This window comes from Camellia sinensis, chromosome 7 (genome assembly GCF_055761805.1).
Source record: "Camellia sinensis isolate YWXY chromosome 7, ASM5576180v1, whole genome shotgun sequence".
NCBI classification, from domain to species: domain Eukaryota; kingdom Viridiplantae; phylum Streptophyta; class Magnoliopsida; order Ericales; family Theaceae; genus Camellia; species Camellia sinensis.
Genome location: NC_138967.1, coordinates 176,770,568 through 176,796,736, shown reverse-complemented (window position 1 = coordinate 176,796,736; position 26,169 = coordinate 176,770,568). Strand labels below are relative to the sequence as shown.

Here is a 26,169-nt window from a genome sequence, read left to right as displayed (position 1 = left end):
AGTTTAATCATACATAAGAATAAATATTTTAATAAAATAATTATTTTATGCCAAAATCTATTCTTATAAATCAAATACTATTTTGAAATATCATTTTAAAAATATAAGACTAACCAGTATAATTTAGCTAATTGTGATAGAGGCCCTTACACATACCTGACTCCCATAACCCCCACTCTCATTCCAACCACTCATAATGTGAAATCCACACATATATATATGGATTCCACACACACATTAAAGACCAAGATCAAATTGAGAGCCATGAAAACCCAAAAAAAAATCCCAAACATTTTTGTTCCTTCCCAGCTGCCTTTCCCTCTTATGTGGACCGCATTCACCATTATCAAAACACCATTCCACAAAGATTCAGTACACCTTACCCTACATTTACCAAAACGAATTCCTCTCTCTAAACCAATCCACGAGCCACTACAACGAATTCAACAGACACGTGTCGAACTCCCAACCGAATTATCCTAAAAAAAACCTAACTCGCGCCACACCAGATCACCCAATCAAGCCTCCTCCCTCGTAATATAACCGTTGCACTGTCTCTCTTCTCAAGTCGGAGACCAAAAACAGAGTCGATTGATCTTCACGAAACCAGTGAAATCACTCACTCGATTCCTCCCAAAAATGGTTTCTCTACACACCATCACACCCATGAGACCTCTCTCTCGCCCCACCCCCAAACCCAAACCCAAACCCATCAACTTAAAGGGTCTCTCTGGGTCTTCCCTCCCCTGTTTCGCACACACCCAGATTTTCTCGAGAACCAAACAGAGGGAAAGAGTCATTGTTGGATCGATTTCGAAAGAACTCGACGTAATCCCAGTACAGAGCAGTGACTGTACGGACCAACAAGACGGTGTGGTGAGTGGAACAGAGAGGGAAGTTGAAGGAGGTGAGATTGTGAATCAAGTGGTGGGTGGGTTTGGGAATGAAGGAAGGTTATCTTTTGAAGGGGCTGGTGAATTTCAAGGGTTTGCTTCGAGTTCTTCGTCTTCTTCTTCTTCGGCTGGAATTGAGGGGAAGAGTGAAGAAGAGGATTTTGAGAAGTTGATTGATAGAGCTATTAATGGCACGATTGTTCTCGCTGCGGGCACGTATGCTATCTCGAAATTGCTCACCATTGATCACCATTATTGGCATGTGAGTCGATACCACTGATTTCATGTTTTTGTGTTTGTATCTGTGTTCGTGTATGTATGTGTCTGTGTGTGTTTTGATTGTGGATGATGAGTTTTTGGGGTTTTATTTTGAGGAATTGACAGGTTTTTGTGGTGGAATTTTGAGATGCAATTGGGTTGTTTAGAGAAAGGGTTTCGTTTCTGGCATTTGTGTGTGAATCAACAGACCCAAAATTATTTTCCTTTCCATTGATTTGGAAATGGGTATTAGTCTTGGGGTTGAGTTCTCTAGCATTCAAGTGCGAATCAAAATACTAAAAATCATTATTCCTATCCATCTTTCTACTTGCTTCCCTGCATCAGTTGTTGATGGTTGGATTTGATTTTTATACTTCTGATTTGCAAATTGGTATTATTAGTTGACTACAAGTTATTGGGATTTAAGTTTTTTTTTTTTTGTGTGTGTGTGTGCGCGCGCGCGCTGAGTTTGGTTTTGTTAACTTGAAATTCTGATTTCTTCTTTCTTTATTTTCTGCAGTCTTATGAAGATCTCAGTTTCTATATGATATAGAGTTCTGCTTCCACAAAAGAACACATACGTGTAGTTAGGAGATTGCAAAGGCTTGAAATTTCTTAGTTTTCCTTGCAAGAACTTTAGAAGTTCAACCAAGCTTTGTTTCATGGAACAAGAAGTTAAAGAAACAATTAAAAGTATAGGTTTGTTGAGGTCTGAGTTGTTTTTAAAAAGCCATATGAAGGTCAAGAAAGATGGTTGAGGTAGTAAGAAATGGCCTACAAACTTCGGGTTTAATGTTGGGGAGTTTCCTTAATCACCTTAACTACTAAAAACCAGCTCATTTGAAGCCTCCGTTAATAAGGTGGGAGAAGATTTATCTAGATTTAATAGTTAATTAAACATTTTAATTTTTTGGTTATGTGTTTCTTCTCAGTGATATTTTCACATGGATTTTATATCTTTCTTCGCATATCCAACAAAACCCTGTGTTAAAATTCATGTATTATTGATTGATGTTGATCTTGATTACAAGATTGTTGTATTGATATATTGTATTACAAATCAGAGTGGCATTATATAGGAGAGGGTTTGGGTTAGTGAGTGGTGGTAGTGGATGGTAGTGGAGGTGGTGGGTGGTAGTGGAGATGGTAAGTGTGTTAGGTTTAGTGGGGTGGATGTAGTGGGTTAGGTTAGTGGGTTAGGTTAGTGTACATTAACAGCCCCCCTCAAACTCAAGGAGGATAGGAACTAACCAACTTGAGTTTGAAGAGAGTAACAAAACAGAAAAGTAAACTGATAAATAAAAAACAAAACAGGATAGGAGACACGGTATGGTCGTGTCGGACCGTTGTAGCAGAACAGTTTATGGGGTCATGTCGGACCGTTGTAGCAGACAGTTTACGGGGTCATGTCGGACCGTTGGAGCAGACAGTTTACGGGGTCATGTCGGACCGTTGTTGAAGACAGTTTACGGGGTCATGTCGGACCGTTGGAGAAGACAGTTTACGGGGTCATGTCGGACCGATGTAGCAGGACAGTTTACGGGGTCATGTCGGACCGATGTAGAAGACAGTTTACGGGGTCATGTCGGACCGTTGTAGCAGACAGTTTACGGGGTCATGTCGGACCGTTGTAGAAGAACAGTTTACGAGGTCATGTCGGACCGATGTAGCAGGACAGTTTACGGGGTCATGTCGGACCGTTGTAGAAGACAGTTTACGGGGTCATGTCGGACCGATGTAGCAGGACAGTTTACGGGGTCATGTCGGACCGTTGTAGAAGACAGTTTACGGGGTCATGTCGGACCGATGTAGCAGGACAGTTTACGGGGTCATGTCGGACCATTGTAGAAGACAGTTTACGGGGTCATGTCGGACCGTTGTAGCAGCTGTGGTTGTGCACCGAGGAGGACAGTTTATGGGGTCATGTCGGACCGATGTAGCAGGACAGTTTACGAGGTCATGTTGGACCGATGTAGCAGACACTGTGTGGTCGTGTCAGACCGATGTAGAATACAGTTTATGGGGTCATGTCGGACCGTTGTAGAAGAGGTTGTGGTGGTGCACCAAGGGGGCGACTTAGGGAGTGCGCCATGAGCGACTTATACATGATACTGTGTATAACCCCCCCTCAAACTCAAATAAGTGTGAAGATAGAAACCTATTTGAGGTTGAAACAAAGGGATTGATAAAGCTGACCGGTGTAGAAGACACTGTATGAGTGTGTATATAGGCTGCCCAAAAAATATACATGGATGTAGATATCGAGCCCTCAAAAGTCGTGCCCTCAAAAGGTGTGCTCAATCTGTCAAAAGGCGTGCCATCAAAAGGCGTGCCCGATGCATCAAAAGGCGTGCCAGATATGATGGCGAGGCACGTTGGCGCCTTGGCTTGCGTGCCCGTTTGTCGGCTGGTGGCAAGAGGCGCGCGATGCGCGTGGCTGCCTCGGCTATTTAACCAAGACGAAGGCTGAGGCTGAGGCATACCATTCTGAAACCTCTGAAATTTTGGCAGTCTGAAACACTCTTGAAACCCTGCGCTGAAACACTGAGCAACCCAAAACATGGCCTCTTCTTCCCGTCCAGCTACCCAGAACCTGCTCACGCTCTTTCCAGAACTGAACGAGCCCACAAGAGAAATAACTGGTGCGTTGGCCAGTGAACCTCAACCAAACACCTCTGGTTTTGCTCCATTGAACTTTCCGATGCGGTCGGTGGAGCAAAAAATGGCAGTGCAGTCAGATGTGGAGGCCAACCAGTATACTTTGAAGGCATGCGTGGAAAGCATGACGGCAGTTACAAACTTGTCGAACCGGCTGCAGAGTAGGACAAATGAGGTGCAGCATTTAAACTCCCAGCTGGCTCTGCTCCAACGCATGTATAAGGATGCGCGAGCAGAGATAAGCGTGCTAAGGGCAGAAAACAAGGAGCTGAAGCGGAAGGCCACCGTGATGTTCCGATTTGGAGGGCCGCCATATGCTGTAGTGGAGGAGTATGGGGGAGGGAACGTGCTCGGCGGCGTGGAAAATACGGAGGCAGCACCGTCAAGGGCCGCCCAGGACGGAGGCAAAAAGAAAAGACCGGCGGCAGAGTAGAGAAGAAAAAGCCCACCTGTGAATGTGGTTGTTTGTTTGTATTTGATTTTTTTTTTTTTTTTTTTTTGTTTTTTTTTTTTTTTTTTTTTTTTTTTTTGATGTGTAAAATTGTGATCGGGGTGATCCCGAAGATGAATAAAATATGGGTTGGTGTGCAAAGTTGTATTTTGTTGTGGTTTTTTGTTTTGTTTTTGTTTTTTTTTTTTTTATGTGGAAGGAAGAAAAAATATATATATATATATATATATTTAAAAAAAAAAGTGGAAAATGGGATGATGGTGTTGGGGGGAAAAGATGTTAAAATATGTGAAAATGGAAAATATGTTAAAATAAGAAAGTGAATGGGTGGCCCGAGGAGGTTCAATGCATGTGAGGTGCTGATGTATTTATTTATGGTATTGGTGGTTGGTGGGTATTGTTTAATTTATTTTATTGTTATTTGATTTTATTGGTTGTTGTTAAAGCTGCCGAGAGAGTGAGAGAAGGAAGTGGGGTGGGTGTGTGTGGGGTTAAATAAATAAAAGAAAAATGGGTGTGAAGTGTAATGTGTGTGGGTGTGTGGTGATAGTTTAATAAAATATGAGAGAGTGGGTTTTCAATTCTGCCAAAAGAAAGAGAGAGAGAGATGGGGTGTCTTGATTGCCTCAGATTAGTTCATGGATTAAAAATGAGGGCCAGGGGAAGTGCATCCGTTGGTGGTATCACCGAGGGAGTGAGAGGGGCCGCGGATGGAGAGAGAGTGGGGAGAGGAGATGGGATGCTCCGGCGGAGGAGAGGCGGAGGACGCCGAGTCGGCGTACATTGACCTGGACCGAGTGGTGATGTTGCCGTGTCGGCAGTGGTTGTGTTGCCGTGTCGGCACCTTGGCTATGTTCAGAATGTGGTGCTGTGGCCCAAGCGTGCCCTCTATGTCTCTCCTTCAGAGGATGGGAATAGACCCTGGTGAGAGTGTGATACAGAACCACCAAGATGAGAGTCGAGAGAGAGCCGAGAGAGACAGCCCATGCTCGAGAGAGGGGCTACGGCAGTGGCTGAGATGGAGGAAGCTCCTCATTCTATGCCATGGTGGTTGCTTGACGAAGAAGAATCACAGCATCAAACCTCTTGACTTGACCAAGGCTGCTTTTGATAAGCTTAAGGAAGAGATGGAGATGGCATTTCTGTTCCTGCTGCAGTGTCAGCGAAAGAGAGGTAAATGCCTCACATGTTTTTGGAAAACAATTTGTTTTTTTTTTTTTTTTTTTTTTTTTTTTTTTTTTTTTTTTTTTTTTTGGCTCACTGGCGTAACATCTGCTGCAGCTGGAGCACTTGACTTCTTTGCTCCGGTGGTGGCTGACTTGGAAGTGAGGGCTGTCCCTGCGGAAATGAAGGCCCCATGCTAGGTGGAGGTTTGTTACCTAAATGAAACATGGGCTGTGAATGATGCAGCTGAGGTGGACCAGAGTGCTGGAAACCAGGGTTCTGCCCAATTTGTGAATGAATCTGGTGAGAGAAAACCGGCATTGAAGGTGGTCTCGGTTGTGGTGGCAGTGGGGGTTGCAGTGGCAGATGCATAATGCCACTAGTCTGTATTGGTTGCTGCCATTAATAAAAGACCACGCTCATCATGCTTTAGCTTGGATGATGGTTCATCTGGAAACTGAGAGAGTGACAGCTTCCGCTAACTCCGAATCAAAATAGCGGGAGAGAAGGTATGTGTAGAAAATAATCGGAATAGGTTGAGGTCCGGCGGGCGGCCAAAGTGAGGCTGCCACCCGCCGGTGAAGCGGAATTACTAGGTTGTCAACCTTGCTCTGATACCATGTTAAAATTCATGTATTATTGATTGATGTTGATCTTGATTACAAGATTGTTGTATTGATATATTGTATTACAAATCAGAGTGGCATTATATAGGAGAGGGTTTGGGTTAGTGAGTGGTGGTAGTGGATGGTAGTGGAGGTGGTGGGTGGTAGTGGAGATGGTAAGTGTGTTAGGTTTAGTGGGGTGGATGTAGTGGGTTAGGTTAGTGGGTTAGGTTAGTGTACATTAACACCCTGAATGGTTATGCCACTTCAACACTGAAAATGAATTGCAAGTTCAATAATTATAGGCAAACCTATTAGTTATATGCTTACAAATACATGCATCTATCCCGACATGTCTAAATATTGAAGAGTTCTTCTCTAACACTTTGTTTTGCAAGTTGCGCTCATTGTAATTTATTTGAGGATATGTATGTCTTTTTAAATGTGTTTCTGCTCTCTATTTACTATCTAGTCGCTTTGATATAATTATTAAAGCATTTTATGTGCAAGAACTCATTTTTCTATTCTCATAGGGATGGACGCTATTTGAAATATTGAGATATGCACCTCAACACAATTGGAGTGCGTATGTGGAAGCCCTGAAAACAAACCCTGTTTTAGCGAAAATGATGATAAGTGGAGTGGTTTACTCTTTAGGCGATTGGATCGCACAGGTTAGTTGGTGATTTTGAAGTACCTATGACCATCAGTTTTTGTTTATTGGTTTGAAACCGTTTCACCACGATCAATTCGTTTATGTCTGATGAATTTGCAGTGCTATGAAGGAAAGCCACTTTTTGAATTTGACCGGGCACGCATGTTCAGATCAGGCCTCGTTGGCTTTACTTTGCATGGATCCCTATCCCATTATTATTATGAGTTTTGTGAGGTACTTTTTCAGAGTTGACTAGTAACCTTAGATTTGATTTAGTTGTGGAAGTAAAACAACATTTTTCTGATTTTCAGGAGCTTTTTCCTTTTCAAGATTGGTGGGTTGTTCCCGCTAAAGTCGTCTTTGATCAGACCATATGGGCTGCTGCTTGGAACAGCATCTACTATACAGTTCTAGGATTCTTGCGCTTTGAATCGCCGGTTAGTATATTCAATGAATTGAAGGCGACATTCTGGCCTATGTTGACGGTAAGATTATGTTATTCTCTCTATGCATATTGTTCTTTGTTTTCAATTCCTGAGTTATGAATCCTTTTGGATTTCTATCTTTTATTCTTTTGCCAAAGGGGGTGGGAAGGGTCGGCATCCTTTAGTGAAAGCTTGCATTTCATGGACTTCATTTCAGGGGATTTTGATACTCTTTGAGCACTCCAATGTTTATTGAATCTCATGCTTGGCATTATGTTTTATTGAAAACCATAAATTGGTTGAGTGGTGTATATATTTCATATCACGTGTTACCTGTCCATTATATAATTTGTGTGATTAATGTATTTTGACTCCATATCTATTCCGTGGTTCTAAATTTGATTTTCGAAGTTGCTTGATTGCACACAAATTTTGTCTGAACCAACTATTTATTTGGAATGGATTGAATGTTTTAGAAGAGTTATTACAACATCACATGTGTTTAAAAGGCAGCATTTTTATTTATCCACCTCAGCCGAACTGCTTTCTAGTTTATTTGACACTCAGTAATTTTCTTCATGTCAAGTCTAACTTCTTCTTCTTGTTCTTTCAAAATTCTAAAATTTTAATTTTTCAATGTTCTTAGAGTTGATTCATGCTTTAAGGGATTAATGTGAACTTTGGGCATGTAACAGAGATGATGAGCCATTGTCCAAGTTCTAGTGCATGTAATAAATATGCTTAGATAGGACTAGAGATTCCATTCCTCTTATATGCAACTTTAAAGGCTGTTTTGAATCTTTCTTCTGTACAACATTTGTCATATATATCTAACAATATTGTGGACCGGGGTTCTTTCTCAGGCAGGGTGGAAGCTTTGGCCATTTGCTCATCTCATTACTTACGGTGTGGTCCCTGTGGAACAGAGGCTTCTTTGGGTCGACTGCGTAGAGCTCATTTGGGTGACAATCCTCTCAACGTAAGTTTTTTATCTGGATTTCGAATATTTTTTTTATTTAAACTTCCTTTAGAATAAATCATAAATAAATGGTTGCACTGATAGAGTCCTCGATTATCCAATCTTATTGCTGATGCTACTGAGAAATACGAAGTATATATGAACTCAAAATAATATCGCTAGCTGTAGGCTTTTTTGTTGTCTCAGAAGTTTTGGTTCTTTCTGCCATTGCCGAGCTGTCTAGGTTGAATTGTTTCTAACTTTGATTTATTGTTTCATCTGCTAGTTACTCAAATGAGAAATCAGAAGCAAGAATATCCCAGACAACGGCAGAAGCAAATTCAAGTTCTCCATCAATAGGTCCTCTTGAGGTATGCCAAGAAACTAAACTACAGGGCATATAGCTAGGGCTGCAAAATCAACAAGCTACTCTTAGAAGATAAAAAATCAAATTTGAACACGTTTTTGAAGCATGTTAAGTTTTCAAACCAAATTTCAACACCATACTATTCTGCTCGACTTGGCTTGTTTATAGCCCTACATAAAGATACCAAGAGTTGCACAACATGATTCTGATATTCTTTTCCCTGCTTTTCTTCTTAGGAGTAAACTAGAGGTGGGAAGAAGAAACGAAAAAGAGTTGATTGGTTTTGAAATATGAAATCCATTTGGCTCGATAGACCATGACTTGAGAAGCGAGTGGCATTATTACACACTTCCCCATGGAATTTGCATGTATATTTTATGTAAAATTCACCTTCTTCCTTCTTTTTCCCTCATATGCAAACTTTTCTATGTTTCTTTAGGTCAAAATTTTGCTAACTTGAATCTTTTTCCGCTATGAAATGTAAAGCTGATTGGTTCAAAAGGAACTTCCATTCCAGAATTTATACAGATGAGCTTTGTTTACCCTTAAAAACAAAGGGCTCATGCAAGAAGGGCACTCTTTGGAGCCTGGGTCGGCCTAGTTTTGTTGTGTTTAACACAATGACAGAATATTGAAATTCATAATGATCATAAAGGTCAAACTCACCACACCCCTCAAAATTACTTAGTTTCTCGAAGTCGTCAATTTTAAATTTGTTATTTTCATAATTATTTATTTATTTGTTTTTTTTTTTTTTTCGTTACACTCTACATCCTACAAAGGATATAGTAAGAATTTGTTACTATTTAAGGGAATTGAAAAGGAGAAAAAAAGGTTAATAATAACTTGTCGTGGGTGAAGAGGAGACAATAAAGAGAGTGTAAGTTTTGTCCCATTAGATAGTGAATTTTTACTCACATTACACATGATATTAGTTACAACTACCAGATCAATCTAATTTTTTTTTTTTTTTTTTTTTTTACCTGGTAAATAATATGGCAAATTTTGTTCCTAATTTGAAACAATTTTAGCAGCCATTATGAACCCCAATTTAATTCCAATTACCACAGTTGTGTAATTATTGATAACTCCATGCGGGGAATTTTAAGGGGAAAATATCAGTATAGTGTAAGTTTATAAAAATAATTTCAAATTAATGGTAAATTTTACATACATTAAGTGTAAAGTCTTAAAAGTTTTTCCATCAATCAGTAATTAGTTTTTTAAAATACAACTCAACTGTAATTCTCCCAAATTTTAATAAGCACAAAGAATTTGATTATTGTTTTGATATATGGGGCTCATTTGTGGGGCTTGTTTAACAATCAAATGGGCCTTAAAATCACGGATGAAATAAATGTTCACAATGGACCCACTGACAATTAATTGTGAAGAGATCTAAGCAGCCTTGAGATCCATACAATCCTGTTGGCCCGTCTTAAATGCAAGAAGGTGTACGGGATTGTGTGATTTCTGAGATCGTGTACACATGAGTTTTTATTTTTATTTTTATTTTTTTAAGTAAGTGATTCAATTGTGTACTTATGTTTTGGGAATGTTGTAGGCTTGACGAATTGTTGTCATCAACCTTTAAAAACAAAAATGTCCTGGCACTACGCTAAAATTGGGTTTTAGCGGCGGTTTTTTACCGCCGTTAAAGGTTGTAAAACCGCCGTTAAAGCCTTTAACGGCGGTATTAACGGCGGTTTCGTTACCGCCGTTTATGCGTGTGTCGGAAAAAGTGAAACCGTCGTAAAAAGGCAAATTACCGTCGTTAAAAGTCGACCAAAAACGGCGGTAATATAGGATAAAAAACGGCGGTTTTTTACTGCCGTAAATAGGTTCAAATTTTTCAAAAAATAATTCTTTCTTCTTACACTCCCCAAGTTTTGAACCCAAGACCTCTCATCCACCAACACCAACCACTCTGCCACAGCTACTCTTCATGAAATATATTCCCTAAATAAATATTTAAACATTACTTTTACTTTATTGTAGATGGTTTCGCCGGAGCTCGCCGGAGTTTCGCCGGAGCACGTCGGAGTTTCGCCGGAGCTCCGCCGACAAAGACCGCCGTCATTAACGGCGGTAATGATTGGGCATTAGCGGCGGTTTTGTTACCGCCGTTAAAAGTGGACATTAACGGCGGTTTCGTTACCACCGTTAAAAGTAGGTTTCATTACCGTCGTTAAAGACACTTTTAGTGGCGGTTTTTTTAACGATGGTAACGAAACCGCCGTTAATGATAGGGGTGTGCAAATAAAAGCTCCCCCCTCCCTTCCATCTCTCTGTCTCTCTCTCTCTCTTATGAGATATTATTGGGAAACAATTTAATTATTGCAGTTCTAATTATATCAACTTTTCCCCGCATTTTTTTTTTTTGTCCATATTGTATCAATTTAATTCAATTGCTAATATCTTTTGGAAATTAGATTGAAATTAATAAACAAAATAGTCTATCATCTTGCAAGTGATTGAAGGGTTAGTATCCAATTTAAAATAGTACATTCCCTTTTGAATGATCTATTTTCCCATTGATTCTTCTATACAATTTCTCAACGAATGTTATCAACTGAATTAAATTAACACAATGTTAAAAATTAAATAGGCAAAATTAAACCCAAGAAATGAATTACATGGACCGCAAATATAATTTGTCTTATAATTTGGTCCCTATTTTTCATAAGGTAGCCAGCTTGTATGCATATATATGTTTTGATATTGTAAATCGGTATGTATCTATTTTCAAATAATTATCTAGTATGTATCGGATAAAAAATTATATATGTATTCAGAAATTGGTCAGAATAAAATCCCCTAAACCCTAATTAAAAGGAAAATTACATAGGCATCAAATTAATGGATAGATAGGATTATAGGGCTGGGAAAAAGTTGAAATAATAGGGGGATAGTAGTGCTTTTAATCTTTTTCAACATCTATACCAAAATTAAGCACAACTGATAACCAAGTATTATGAAAGGTGTTTTGCACTCTTTCCTTGAACAGGTATGCAATTAATGGACATTAAATCTCCTATGGTTTTAAGATAATGATTCCTTTTCATGACTGAGAGATGGTCCCAAGAGTCAGCAATTAGAAAGGCCATTTGTGAGGTACCCCCTCTTCTCTTGTTGTTGTTGTCAACAAATGTGAGTGAGTGAATGTGTGAGTGTGTGCTTGATCTCTTGGTCATATTAATTGGAATATATACTTAGCCATGTCTTATCAGTTGTAGAAAGAAAGTGACACCCCCACACTCAAAAAAATATCTGCAAATTAAACTTTGTTGATTAAGAGGCTCAATTGTCTCTGGTTGGCTTGGTCAATTGGACTGTCTAGCTTAACTTATATGGGTCAATTTTAGGTCTATCTTGAGGATCTAAATTGTTTATTTTATGAGGTTCTCCAAGAAGATCATTTGTACCAAAAATCAGTTTGATTGAATGTCACTAAACACTTGATCGGATCTCACTAGACTCTTAAACATTGTTAATTATTTTTTAGACAAATAAAATCTGATCAAATGATTAATAATATTCGATCAAGTTAACTTTTACTATGAATGATCTACTTATGAATGATCTACTTGATAAACTTAACAAAATTAATTATTCAAATTGTTGAGATGACCCAAAATACATTAGACTATAAACTGGATTGGTCCAATAGGCTTGTCTAGTCTTGTTGATTAATCCCTAGAAAAGTAATCACGCATGGGTATGAGGAAAGATCAAATCAAAGTGACTAATTTAAGTTCTAATACAATAATATTACATTTACTACATTTTTTATATCATAATATACTTATCATCTTATTTATTGATGAAACATTAATTAGTTTAATAGATCCCATTAAACATGTATGTTTGTAGTACTTACAATTGAATTGACATATCAAATAATAACATAAGATGATAGAAATAGAATATTATTGTAATATTACTCTATTTAATAGTAACACCATAAGTACTTTCTCTACTAGCATAAACCCATTTTCTATGGCTAACTTATACACGATTTATTAATTGTTCCTTCGGTTTTTTTTTCCCTTTATTTATTTTTTTTAAAGAACAACTTAGTCTAATCATAAAAGTTTGTTGTTGGATTTTTAGTGGTGCAGATTCGAGTATAATTAGAAGAAAAATGTCAATTTATATTATAAATTTAAATTTTAAACACTTTTTGAAATACATACATTACTGTATTTTTTTTTTTATCAGCCATAACATAACATTACTGTATTAACTATAGATAACCTAATAACCTAAAAATATTGCACAGGGTATAGTTTTCAAAGGCAGAGACGTATTACAATAAATTTTATTATTATCATCTTTCCATAGATTTTGTATATTCTATAAAATTTCTCCTGTGAAAAATGTTTATGTCAGTTGATTATGTGCCAGATTTTTTTACACATTGCTATGTACTTAGCTGATCCCAGTTGATGGTGACACAAAACTTAATTTAATTTGATTTGATTTGATTTGATTATGTACATTGCCGATCCACTTCAATTATTTCATTATTATTACCGTATACTTCTCTCTAATTTCCATTTAAGGATATTTATACGTATGCATGTCTGTGTATTTGTACTGAAAGTAAGAGAAATGGTAAAAATATACGCAAATTGAAAAGATAAGAACTAATTCTATTTCAAGAGTAGAAACAATTAATATTGACCTTGCTAACACTTGCAACCCAATTTCATTACATAGTTGATGAATAATGATGATAATTACTGAGATGTTTACAGTGGTAAACATGTTTTATTCTATCCAATAATGATCAATTGGCTACTTAGCACAATACTCGTTATTCTAGTCTTTTTGTTAATAGGATTCATAATTAAAATAGGGTAAATTATAATTACACTTAATTTCACTTTTATTCTTTAATTTTCAATTGTAATAATCAATCCTTTATACTTTCAGCTAAGTTGCAATGCAACCATTTGGTTATTGTGCTGTTGAATTAGCTCACAAAAATTGTCATATACTTTCATTTTCCCATATTTTTCTCTATCCCTTTACTCTATTTTCTTTTTCTTGTTTTAACAATATTTTTTAGACCACCACCATTGAACAACCCTTTCCCGCCACTTCCGTCCCTTCCCTTCCCTTCCCCACCTCTATATGGCCACTGTCCACCTCTTCCCACCATTCCATGCATTGGTGGTGACGAGAGATAAGGAGCCAGTGGGAAACAGATAGTGGGATAAGGGTAGCCAATGGCCATGGGTGGTGAGAAGGAGTGGGGGATTTGAGAAAAGAGCGGTAGAGTGGCAGAGAAGAGGTAGGAGAGTGGTGTAGAGAGAAAATTGAAAAAGAAAATGAGTTAAGAGAAGAGAAAAACAAGAAAAATGAAAAAAAATGATGTTTTTGCTTCAAAAAAATGCTTTAGGTTAGGATCACATGACAATTTACGTTAGTAATTTTACCCCACATGATGTCACATTATAATTTGAACAAAAGTCCAAGGAATTGATTGTTAAAAAATAAAAACTAAAGTAGGATTTAATATGAAATGGAAGGGTACAAAACGTAATTTACTTTTTAAAATATGAGTAGTGTTGCAATGACCAAATTTTTATGTTAAATTTATCTATTATTTGATATCTCATCACTAAATTGATACAATGGACTCCACCTTCCGTGCATTGTTATACGGATGACATATAACATGTGATGAAAACACATTTACAAAATTAAAAAATTTGGTCATTTTAACATTAAAACATTCTTATGTTATGTTGATAAAGATCACTTTATTCTTGTAGAAGTTGAAAGATAAACTTTTTAAATACTCCAATCTAATTTAGCTTAATTGTCTACAATATTCCAAGTTTTGCTTTACAATATGGAGATTCACACACCATTAATGGCTGCCAAAAAATTTTATTTTATTTTATTTTATATTTGTATGAAATTGGTTATTACAAGCTTCAATTTGAGTAATCACTATTAAAAATAGTGCACATGGTAAAGACTAAGCAGGAAAGGAAGATGGAGATAATTGAAAGATGGAAGATTCTTACCTTCCTAGGTTTTTTTTTTTTTTTTTGGCGGTTACAGAAAAAAAGGTCTCTATTAAATTGTAAAGAAGCCAAAAAAACAACCCATACTTTGCTGTCTTGGAGATACAAGTATGATTTAAGAACAAAGATTTGCATATCTCTTGGCAAGACTTTGAGTTAGTTAGTAAACAAAAATGACAAAAACAAAATCAACACACCATATTTATATTTATTTTTACTAAAAATGAAAATAAAAATATGATTAATACATTTTGAAAACAAGTGAGGAGAATGGTCCAATGCGTTGGGCGGGCATAGGTGATCATAGAATGTGATTGTAGATGGTGGGGGAGGAAATGTTGTCCTTTTTTTAAAAGAAATTTTTACAAAACCGCCTTGTTTTCAGATAAAGGTGGATTGGTAGACAAAATAAGTCGTGGGATATGATGTGTTTATTTTAATAGTTTATTCAAGAATTAGAAAGGAGTTTGAAAAAATTCAAGACTTGCCGAAGGTCAAGACAAGAGCCGGCGGGAGTGAGAGGGGGAAATGAAAAAAAATGTTCACAAAATGAGGTAAACACCTTACTTTTTATTTTATTTTATTTTATTTTTGAAAAAAAAAAAACATAAACAAAAAATTATGAATATAAATATTACCAACCATAAGTTCCTTATTCTGTATTCATGTACTTCTGTATAAAACTGATAATTATATATATATATATATATATAAATAATCCAATCCAAGCTTCTACAAACTAATGGACTGTATTATATTGATCAATATATAACATCTTTGCAAATATATACCTGACAGCAGAGACTTCATAACATTGCTTATCAAATTACTAATGTATAGCTCTGCATTACAATTCATACCCACCACCCAAAACTGATCTAAGAATACCAATTCAACCCCGTAAACTGATATTGTTGTCGAAAAACCCCCTCACCGAGCGAACCCATCACTGTCTGTTGAGTTTGTGGAAGCTGACTAAGCAGAGTAGCGATGGAGCTGTTGTTATGATCATCATTCTTCACCACTACACTTACATCTTCTTGAAACCTCTTTGCTGCCTCGCTTTCATCGTCGTCGTCGTTCCAGTAAAGGGAAGGGAGGGTTCTTTTCAGGTGAGGTAGGGTGTTAGAGGTTGTGGTGGTCACCATTAATGGAAGCTGTGGCTTTGAACCAATGTTGTTATTGTTGTTGTTGATAGTGTCTGTGACTATTACGTTTTCGAATAAGGTTTGATCGTTTTCGAGCATTGTGGCGTAGTTTGTGGGTTTCATCGGCGGTGGTTTTGGTTGGTGGTGGTGTTGGGCTGCTGCTGGAATTGAAGGTGGTATTGATGATGCAAGGATGTCGGTTATGGAGTCTTCTCTTTCTTGATCCAATGGTCTTGGTGGGTTGTTTTTCTTGTAGATTCGACATAGCACCCAATCATCAAGCTACAAACCAATCAAACAAGTCATTATTAATTAGTTTACATGATATGTACACAAAAATAAAGTTAAAAAATAAAGAAGAATAGTATACGTTAAATCAATAGTCATCCGTACATAGAGAAAAAAAAAATACTAGAGAAAAGTGTTTACAATTCAATAGGTTGATCAAATCTTATGTCAGAAATTCAAATATTTTTATAAATATTTTATGGAAGGACGTACCATTTATAATATTTAATATCATTGATTTTTATAAATATCAACAAGATGTTCTATGCTATGTTTGATTGATTCTAAACAAAGAATTAACTATATGAGTATGGATTGAGGCAATGATATAAAATCATGACAAACAAGTTAAGGATTTTTTATTTTTTATTTTTTGTCCACATATACTAATTTACTTTCAATTATTAAATTATATCAAAATTTTAAAAAAGGTGAGCTAAAACATAATTCAATAGTTAAGAATATATTGAGACAATAGAATTGAAAGATATGGGAATAGAAATCTGTGTCTCTCATATACCATGTTCGACAAAAAAAAAAGGCCATGTAAATATATAATAGTATTCATTTAATCAAGACTAATAAATCAACCAATAATTACCCGTAGGGAGCCTTTCTTGTGGGTCGGGTCACAACCCGGTGGCCTTGAGCTGGTTTTGTTGTCAACAAGCCTATACTCATGCATGATCCAATTGGTTTTGATCCCTTTTGGAGGCTTTCCTCCATAGAAAACGAGTGCTTTCTTCACCCCAACCTTCTGAGTTCCCCCTGAGGTCAATACAGGCTTATCTGTCCCAGTTGCCTTCCAGTACCCGGATGTCGCCGCCCGGTTTGGCCTCGCCCCGTTCGGGTACTTCCGGTCCCTTGGACTGAAAAAATACCACTCTTGTTCCCCAAACGTGGCCTTAGCTGAAAAAAAATATTCATACCAACCCATTATTAGAACTGTGCCGGATGGTGTGCAGAACTAGTCTGAATAACTTGAGCTTCCGAATAGCTTTTGAAATCTGAAAGCTCAAATTAACCAGACTAGTTCTAGTTACTATCAGTTTGACACCGATGATCAAATAATTAAGGTGTACGTACATATACGTTATCAGATGAATTTCATCGATATTTTTTGGGGGTACTTACCGGGGAGCTCCCATGGATCGAACTTGTAGAGATCGATTTCAGCGATGATTGAGACGGGAAGAGGAGCGGAGGCTGCTTTCTTCTTGAGGTAGTGAACCACCAATTCTTCGTCGGTGGGGTGGAAGCGAAAGCCCGGTGGGAGGTTCGGGTGGTGCAACCCCGTCGACGAATCGGTGCTCTCCATAGGTGGATTTTTCAGATTAGAACTGTTGATTGTTTTTGAATTTGAAAGATTCAAGCTTTGGTTTGGAGGCTGGAAATTGATCGGAAAAGAGCATGGTGTGGTTATATATATATGGTTGGTTAGAGAGAGCTGGAAATGTTAAGGAGGAGAGAGGTGGTAAAAACCATCTTTTTATATGGTTAGATGGGGTGGGGACTATGGGATTGTCATGGACCAGCAGCATTTTGGGGGGGGGGGGGGGGGGGGGCGGGGTTGTGTGAAATTATCGACACATTTATTGAAATTTGTTTAAAATATAAATTATTTTTTATAATTTTAAAAATTATATTTCGTATTTTCAAAATTTTGATTACATAACAGATGAGTCATTTTATTCCTGAATTATTAAGTTAATTAATAGTTTGTAATTATGTTATAAATTTATTTTAATCAACAATTCTGATAATTTTACTGGTATACATGAGAGTAATTAGGAATTTTATTTTTTAATTAATTTTGTTAAATAAAAAATTTTGACAATGAAAAATTTGTAATTTTTAGAATCACAAAGAATAATTCGTATTTTAAGTAAATTTTAAAAAAATGTGTTTATAATTTACCATTATTATCATTACCTTTTTATAGTATGGACCAGCACTTTTAATTCAGTACAATCCAATTTGTGCATGGATTTAAAGTGCCAACAACTACAGATTAGGGTCTTCAATTAAAATCAATTATAAATACATAGGGCTGTAATTTATTTTACTTATTTTTGGTGTGTGTAGAAAAACACAGAAGAAATTGCATTCCACAAAGATTTCTACCTTTTTGTAATTATTTGTCTTACCTTTCGTTGATTTTTAATTTCTCTTTGAAATAAAAATTTAAAAAAAATAAAAATTATTGCACCAATAAAATTTGTGCATTTATTTTACTAATGCCCAAAGATTGTAAGCCACATAATAAAATGAAAGGACTGATATGAATTTGGGATTCCGCGTATTTATTTGGTTGTGGAGCCACTAAAAAATATGGGTTTAGAGTAGTTGCTGTGCATGGTACATAGCACTTGTTATTGTGCAGTTAAATAGGTTTATTTTGAAATTCATTTCGATAATTTAAATTGTTCATATTTTAAAATATATTAAGTAAAATATATTTGAAAAAAATTAAGTTAATCAGATATCGGTTACTTATTCATCCACTCATATTTGTATATACAAAAATAAATAATAATTGTGATTTAAAGTATTAAAATGTACAAAAATAAATAACAATTGTGATTTAAAATATTAAAATGAATATAAATGTGAGTGGATGAATAGGTAAACGATATCTGATTAACTTGGTTTTTTACAGATATATTCTATTTGATGTATTATAAAAGGTGAACGGTTTAGATTATCGAAATGAGCCTCCTAAATAGGCCAATTTAGCTGCACAACAGTGATTGTTGTGCATCCCCGCACAGCAACCACCCAAAATCCACTAAACACATCCCGATTTTCCAAACATATTGTCCGACACTTCAACCTTGATTTTATAGTTAATTATTTAAAAGTCTTATTTACAAATATTATAATAGTTTAGGTCTTATCTAAGATTTTTTGAATCAATAAGTCCTATTTAGTAATATTGAGAATATTATCAATTTTTTTTTTTAATTTTTAAAATTAAGAACATTATCAATTTTGCATAGTAATGTTTCATATAATTGTTTCACTAACTGATAGAAAAAATAGAACATGAGATATTAAACGTTTTTGCCCTTCTACTTATTAGTTTGATTCAACTATCCAACAAAAAATTGAGAACATTATCAGTTTTGCCAGTTTTAAAACTGAGAACATTATCATCTTTTTCATTTTTAAATTTTTAAAATTTAATTTGTAGTTTTGCATATCAATATTCCATCATCATCCTCTTTTATAGATACAAAATTTTTAGTTTTGCATAAAAAAAATAATTCAATTGTTTCAAAAAAAAAATCTCAGCTTGTTTGGTTCTGGTTTTTAGAAAACAATTTTTCAGAAAATTTTACTATTTATTTTCCATATTTTCATTTTTTCATGAATTTTTTTAATAATTTAAGTAATTTTTTAAAATTTTTAGATATACCTAATATAAATACACTTAAAAAGTATAATATTTGTGATAAAAATATTTAAAAAATACACTAAATACCAAAAAATATATAACTTCAATACGTTTTTAGTATTTTTGTGTATTTATTAATTTTTTAAAATATTTTTTCATAAATATTTTACTATTTATATACATCTAAGTAAGGTGCATCTAAAAAAATAAAAAAAAAAATTACTTAAAATTTAAAATATTCACTAAAAAAAAATTACGAAAAGCAAAAAAGACAATTTTCAGAAAACTGAAACCAAAAGTATAGTTTTTTTTTTCACATAATTTTTTTTTTTAGTTTTTTCAATTTGAAAGTTTCTATTTCAAAATTTTGAAAATCAAAATAAATGTCAAATCATCATATTCCTTTATAGATAATCATAAATGATGAACAATCATTGTTTGAAGGGTAATTCAAACTATTAAAAATTTAATGGGACCTGAAAGTTTAAAAAATCTTAATTAAGACTTAATGAAGTATAAATTCATAAATTAGGACTTGTGTGTAAATGTTTCTTGATTTTATATGTGTATATATATACAAGAATTTTAAGAATTAAATTTTTTTTCGTCTCTAACAAAATTTTTACAGCAAAAAATATTAGAGGACTAATTTGTATAGTTTCTAAAAGGTCATCTTGAAAAGGTTAAAAAAAAAAACTTTTAAGCTCCGTTTGTTTCAACATAAAATATTTTATACAAAAATTATTTTTCTTCTAAATTAATTTTTCATAAAAAAATATTTTTGTTTTTGTTTTGTTTTTGAACGTTTGGTTGACACTTGAAATAAATTTTAAAAAAAATTATTGCCTAAATGAGAAATTTTGATTCAATAAAATATTATTTATGACTTTTTAGTAAGCTAAGATACTTATTTGAAAATGTAGTGAATGAGAATCCACTTTGTAAAAATTGACTTATGAAATTTTTAAAAGTAAGTCATTTTTTAGAAAATGATGCAAAAATGTTTTACTTACTTTTTGTTCAACCAAACAACGAAAAATGAGTAGAATATTTAAGCCAAAACAAACGGAGCCTTGACAACAAAATTTTGAAAATATCACTAACAAATGCCTTTTTAGGAATAAAATAATCTTTTGTAAAAAAAAAAAATTACTTTTTTGAACAAAAAATTTAATTCTAAAAAAATAGTAATTTATCGCTAAATGTCCAATTTCATTGCAAAAAATTCAACAATAACACTTTCAACTATTAAAATATTTGATCCATACAACAATAACAGTTTCTAAAATATTAATTTATTGTAATGTATCATTACACTTTTATGATAATGGAAAGATTATGGTACATAACCCTCCAAGAATGTATACCGTACGCACCTTATAATTAAAAAAAAAATTGACATAATTTTATACTTTTTGAGTCATAATTACATTTAAAAAAAAAATCCACAACCAAATAGCACATGAGACATAACAAAAAATATTATGAGTCATAACTAAAATAATATCATAACTAAAGAAGAAAATTGATCATAACTAAAGAAGAAAATAACGTAACTTAAGGGTGCATATAGTAAGGAGTGTGTATAGTAGAATTTCCCTTACGATAAACTATGAAGGGGGGAACTACATACAGATGGGAGAGTAGGGAAAAAAAAATTATCAACAAATTTGCACCCCATCTTGTACACACTTGTACCCTTCATGTATTGATAATATTTTTCTTTTTCTCGTACCTGTATGCAGTTTCCCCAACTATGAACAAGGACAAATCCTAAAATTCATCTCTATGCTCTCTTTACAACCACTCTCAACCACCATCTTTTCCCTTTTCGACCACCACCACCACCACCACTACATTTGACAGACACTCGGCTCATTCCTAGCTCCCTTTACGAGCCTCTAATTGCCCCACCTCATGCCATGAACCCCCCAACTCTCCCCACTCTCCTAGCTTCCCCAGTCTCCTCGTTAACTTCTCTACTAGCCTTCAGTCCATCCCTACTTTTGACAGCCACACCTCAGCTCGTCTCATCGTTCTCCTTTGCTTGCAACTTTCTCTTCCCTTTAAGGTTCTCTATTTTTCTCTTTGTTGTTGGTGGTAAGTAGCAATCGGGGTAGGAAGGTAGAATTAGGATTTGAAAGGGAGGAAAATGAAAGGATGACAGGAAGAGAAAGAGATGAGGCAGGGGCATCGAAAAATCCTAATTTATCCCATAATATTTTAGATATCATCAAAATTAAAACACATGATTAACATTCTTCCCCCTTTGATAATGGCAATACAAGCATGAATTTGAGACAAAATTTTACATGAATAAATGCAACAAAAATATTCAACAATCATAATACATGCATTTATTTGTATTGCATTTTCTTCCCATTTATTAACAATTTTTTTTATCAAATAATTTATATATAAATCATAATTCTTCTCCTCCTTTGACACTATCAAAATAAAATATTGATATACAGATAAAGAAAATTATTTATCTTTTGAAATAAATGCAACATGAAATTTTAAACAATAATGATGCCAGCAGTTAACATAATATCTGTTGAATATAGAAACTCGCCCTGAGTTAATGCATATGATCAGAAAATAATTTTAAGAAAAATTCCCCTGAGGTTATGACGCTTCATAAAAAAATTACAAAATAGTTTCCCAATCAATAATACCAAGGGCTATTAAGATCCGGCCAAATACAACTGCACCAAGTGTACCAACAAAAAAAGAAAAAAGGCATATGAAACCAAATGGTTCATACCAGGTAGAAGCAATAGTAATACAATAACAAAAATTTTGTAACACATGCAACCACAAAAGAAGTATTACAAATTGCAAATATAATTTTAGCATTTTGATAAGGGAAACATGCTAGTGGATATAAAGATCGTCGACAACAATGAAGATTAGTGACAATGGCGAAGATCGGTGATGATAATGTAGATATGTGATGATGGAGAGGATTAGAAAGGATGGTGAAGATCGGTAATGGATATGATGTAGATTGGAGATAGATTTTGGTAGATAGGTGATGGGTTTATGTAGATTGGTAATGGATTTTGGTAGATCGGTGAAGGATTTGGGTGGATGATGATGGTGATGAACTGTGATGATGGAGAAGATCGGCGGTGATGGTGTAGATCAGTGGTGATGATGGAGAAGATCGGCAATGATGGAGATGATCGGAAATGATGGAGAAGATCAGAGATGAATTTTGTGTAGATCGGAGACGGTTTTGTGTAGATCAGAGAAAGATGTATGTAGATCGAAGATGGATTTGGGTATATTGGAGATTGATTTAGATAAATGATGGTGGTGATGGATTATTGTGGGAGGATGATAGGGAACGAGAGCGGGTGAGAGAGAGAGAAAGAGAAAAAGAAAAACAGAGAGCAAAAGAGAGAAAGAGAAACAGAGAGTGAGAGAGAGTGGGTGAGATAGAGAGAGAATTTATAAAAAAAATCTCATAAAAATGTTTAGCAAAATTATTTCTCTCTCTAAGTTAGTGCTTCCTTTTTCTATGGTGATTTTGTATAGATATAGCAATCATAAAACAATCACATGAAACATATAATGTATAAAATGTAATCATATCAAGTTAAGTAAGTACATAATAAATATTTTTATATTTTACTCTCCTCTTTTATCTTTAATAAAAATAGATAAACTCAAAATATGGGAAGATTTCAATAAGTGTCATGATCAATTAAGAGTTTAGAATACTATTTTTGAATTTTTCAAAATGTAAAATATATTAAGCCACATAAAAAATATTTCATTTAATCAATATCCTACATCATCAAAATAAAATGTGATTCAATAAAGATAATCAAGATATAATGAAATCACAATTTTTTCCCCCTATTATCTAAATCATTCTCGTGGCTTATATGATATCATGTGAGCATGGTATGGCAAAAAAAATATATATAACAATGGTATATTTATGTATACAAGCGAGTAGAAAGTTTATCATCAAATAAGATGTTTTCAAATTTGGAAACCAACTTTTACTGATGCCATCTATACCGATTATATATTGTTGTTGCTGAATGTTGCGTAGTTACTATTCATCCAAGAAGATTTGGTGAATATTGTCTCCGGTCATATATTTAAACATTCACTGTCCAAATACCATTTTTTTCTACCGGATTTCACTTTGAATCACACCTACAAAAAAAATCAAGTTTTCGATTTTGGTACCCATACTTTTTTGGGTCCGTAAATGTTAGTTTTAGAATTGCTTGATTTTGAAACTCTAGGAAAATTTCTAAAGGCAGTGGTGAATTGAAATAGACTCCATTTGAATGAAAGGGTGCAAACTTTTATGGTGTCTCTTTATTTTAAAGGAAGGGTGATGTCCCTTCTTTATGTCTTTTCTATTCAAACTATATAGGTGCCAACAAAATCTATATAAAGGCAGCCCCATTTTGATTTTAATAATTATTCCAAAATTTCTCAAATTCAAGCATTTTTATTTTATTTTATTTTATATTCTTCATACTAGTTAGAGATTTCAGAGAGTTGCAGAACATGAGTTTGATTCGCCTAGCAGATTATTTGTAGTGCTGCTATAATCTACGTTTTCTTATCATTGTGGGTGTTTGGAAAGTGGGTTTTTTTGTAGGTTTTTTTAGTTGTAGGATATTATTGGAGAATTTTTTTTTTATTTTTGGGAAGATAGTTGGGTTTTTTTGTAGTTGGATGTGACATTTGTGAGAGAAAAAGTGAAATGATTATGGGGTTTGCTGTGATATTTTGTTTGGATTTGTTTTTTTTTTTGGTTTTGTAAAACATTTTTCTTGTAGTGAAAAAAAACAAAAAAAAAAAACCCAAAAACCAAGTTCCCAAACACCGCCATTGTATATTGGGAGATAGACACCAATAACCTATAAGCACCTGTGCAGCGGCGAATCTATCTTAAGGACAGAGTGTCACACACTCGACTTAATCAAAAGTTTCTATTCTAACTTTGCGGTACAAGAATATTACAGTAAGTATTTTATTTTTGTTATTTCAAGTTTCATTTCTCTACACAGAGATTGATCCAACAGGAACTCATATAATTTTTGTTCCATGTAATCCCTTTTTAAATTGACAAGATGAAATTGAATGACCATTTCTATTACAATAATGACATACAATATTAGGATGACTAAATGATGATTTCTTAACAAAGAAATTTCTATAAAACATCTATTTCTTATAGGGTTTGTATCCAATACTGGCTTTGTCAAAAATGCATCTTTGATTTCCAAATAATTTATTTAAATTTTCTTTTCCTTGGGTAAACTTGAAAATTGTTTTAAATAATCTTCAATTTTTTCTTTTAAAGAATCATTTTTAATTTTCAAATTACCTGAAGAATTTTTGAGAGAATCATTTTCTTTTTTTAAACTTTCATTTTTATTTTTTAAGTTTCATTTTCTTTTTTAAAGATTTCATTTTTATTTTTCAATGTTTCAGTTTCATTTTTCAAAATATCATTTTTAAGTTTCAAATCATTTAGTTCATTTTTCAAAATAGGAGATTCTTTTGATTTCAAAATGTCATTTTCTTCTTTTATCTTTAAAAAATCTTTTTGTAACACTTCAATTTTATTAGATAAAGATTCATTTTTTTTTTGTTGAATTTGAAAGTAATTTTTAAGTGCAATATTTTTAATGCCAAGTTTTCGAAATTCATCAGGTAATTCTTCAAATGCGGATTGTAATTCATCAAAAGAATAATATTCATTATTAAAATCACATACCTCATCATCTTCATTTGCCATTAAGCATAAATGAAACGCTTTATTGTTGTTGCTTTTCTTATCGGAACAACATTCATCATCATCTCCACATGCATATTTTACTTCTTCTGTAATTCCATTTACTTGAGTCACGCCTTCGTGTGTGACTTTTAATTTTTTTCCAAATCTCTTTTGCTGTGTCACAATCATAATTTTATCATATTCATTAGTATCAAATGCACAATATAAAATATATTTTGCTTTAGCATTTATTTGAATGCTTCTAATATCATCCTCATCCTACTCCTCTTCTATTTTAGGAATTTTCTTTGTATTTATGATTTTAGAAGGAATAATGGACAATTTTTAATAATTTTCCATACCATGTAGTCTATCCCTTGAATATACATCATCTTTATTTTTCTAATAATTGTAATTGTCACCAGTAAAATATGGAGGGTTAGAAGGTGAGTGATCATCAATAATTTGTGTTCCTATAATGATTGCCATAGATCAACTCCAAGACTGTTAGGTCAAAAAATAAATGTGAGAGCCCTTGCTTTGATACCAATTGTTATCCCAAGTAGAGGGGGTGAATTGGGTTTCTAAATAAATTAACAAATTAAAAATTAACCCAAATAATAAATATGCTCAACAATATAAAATAAAATGAAACAGAATGAGCAAAGGGAAGAGAAATTAAACACAGCGATTTATAGTGGATTGGCACGCCGGGCCTACATCCACTCCCTAAGTATTCTTCTCGGGAATTTCTCTACTATTTTTCAAATAGTAATTACACCCCTAACTTCACGGGTACTAGTGAACCTTTACAACAAGTGATCAATCTCAATCACTCTGACTAATTTAGAATCCGGTGCCTAGTCACACCTAACCCAAGTGATTTTTCTCAAAAAATCACTCACTAAAACTCCCTCTTTTTACAAGTATAAAATGAATAAGGGATATAAAACCCTTTTACAATTTTGCTCAAATTCTCAATAAATTTTCTCACAGAAAATATAATTCAATAAAGCACAATATAATATTTGAGAATATTTCAATATCACAGAATTTTCTCTTTTTCACTTCTAATTTTTTCCTCCAACCAAAACACTTTTATT

At 34.1% G+C, this 26,169-nt stretch overlaps 2 protein-coding genes across 2 annotated transcripts; one reads left to right on the top strand and one right to left on the bottom strand.

Annotated features, from left to right (window-relative positions):
* The first annotated feature begins 284 nt into the window (after positions 1-284).
* On the top strand, positions 285-8,939 carry LOC114260088 (uncharacterized). Its single transcript, XM_082879940.1, has 7 exons — positions 285-1,155; positions 6,563-6,703; positions 6,805-6,918; positions 6,996-7,169; positions 7,973-8,088; positions 8,354-8,438; positions 8,671-8,939. Exons 1-7 carry the CDS (start codon positions 640-642, stop codon positions 8,674-8,676), a joined length of 1,152 nt encoding a protein of 383 aa, XP_082736066.1. The 5' UTR covers positions 285-639; the 3' UTR covers positions 8,677-8,939.
* Positions 8,940-15,205: 6,266 nt separating this feature from the next.
* LOC114260089 (NAC transcription factor 56) lies at positions 15,206-17,410 on the bottom strand. Its single transcript, XM_028200145.2, has 3 exons — positions 17,046-17,410; positions 16,513-16,820; positions 15,206-15,905 (listed from the first exon to the last, which is right to left on the bottom strand). The coding sequence occupies exons 1-3, from the start codon at positions 17,227-17,229 to the stop codon at positions 15,354-15,356; spliced, it is 1,044 nt and encodes a 347-aa protein (XP_028055946.2). The 5' UTR covers positions 17,230-17,410; the 3' UTR covers positions 15,206-15,353.
* Positions 17,411-26,169: the final 8,759 nt, after the last annotated feature.

Bases quoted from the DNA above. Each gene is read 5' to 3' on its own strand.
- LOC114260088 (XM_082879940.1), top strand. From the start codon at position 640: ATGGTTTCTCTACACACCATCACACCCATGAGACCTCTCTCTCGCCCC. The intron at 1,156-6,562 runs GTGAGTCGATAC...CTATTCTCATAG, and splicing joins TTGATCACCATTATTGGCAT to GGATGGACGCTATTTGAAAT. The intron at 6,704-6,804 runs GTTAGTTGGTGA...ATGAATTTGCAG, and splicing joins TAGGCGATTGGATCGCACAG to TGCTATGAAGGAAAGCCACT.
- LOC114260089 (XM_028200145.2), bottom strand. From the start codon at position 17,229: ATGGAGAGCACCGATTCGTCGACGGGGTTGCACCACCCGAACCTCCCA. The intron at 16,821-17,045 runs GTAAGTACCCCC...ATTTTTTTTCAG, and splicing joins CGATCCATGGGAGCTCCCCG to CTAAGGCCACGTTTGGGGAA. The intron at 15,906-16,512 runs GTAATTATTGGT...ATTGGTTTGTAG, and splicing joins ACAAGAAAGGCTCCCTACGG to CTTGATGATTGGGTGCTATG.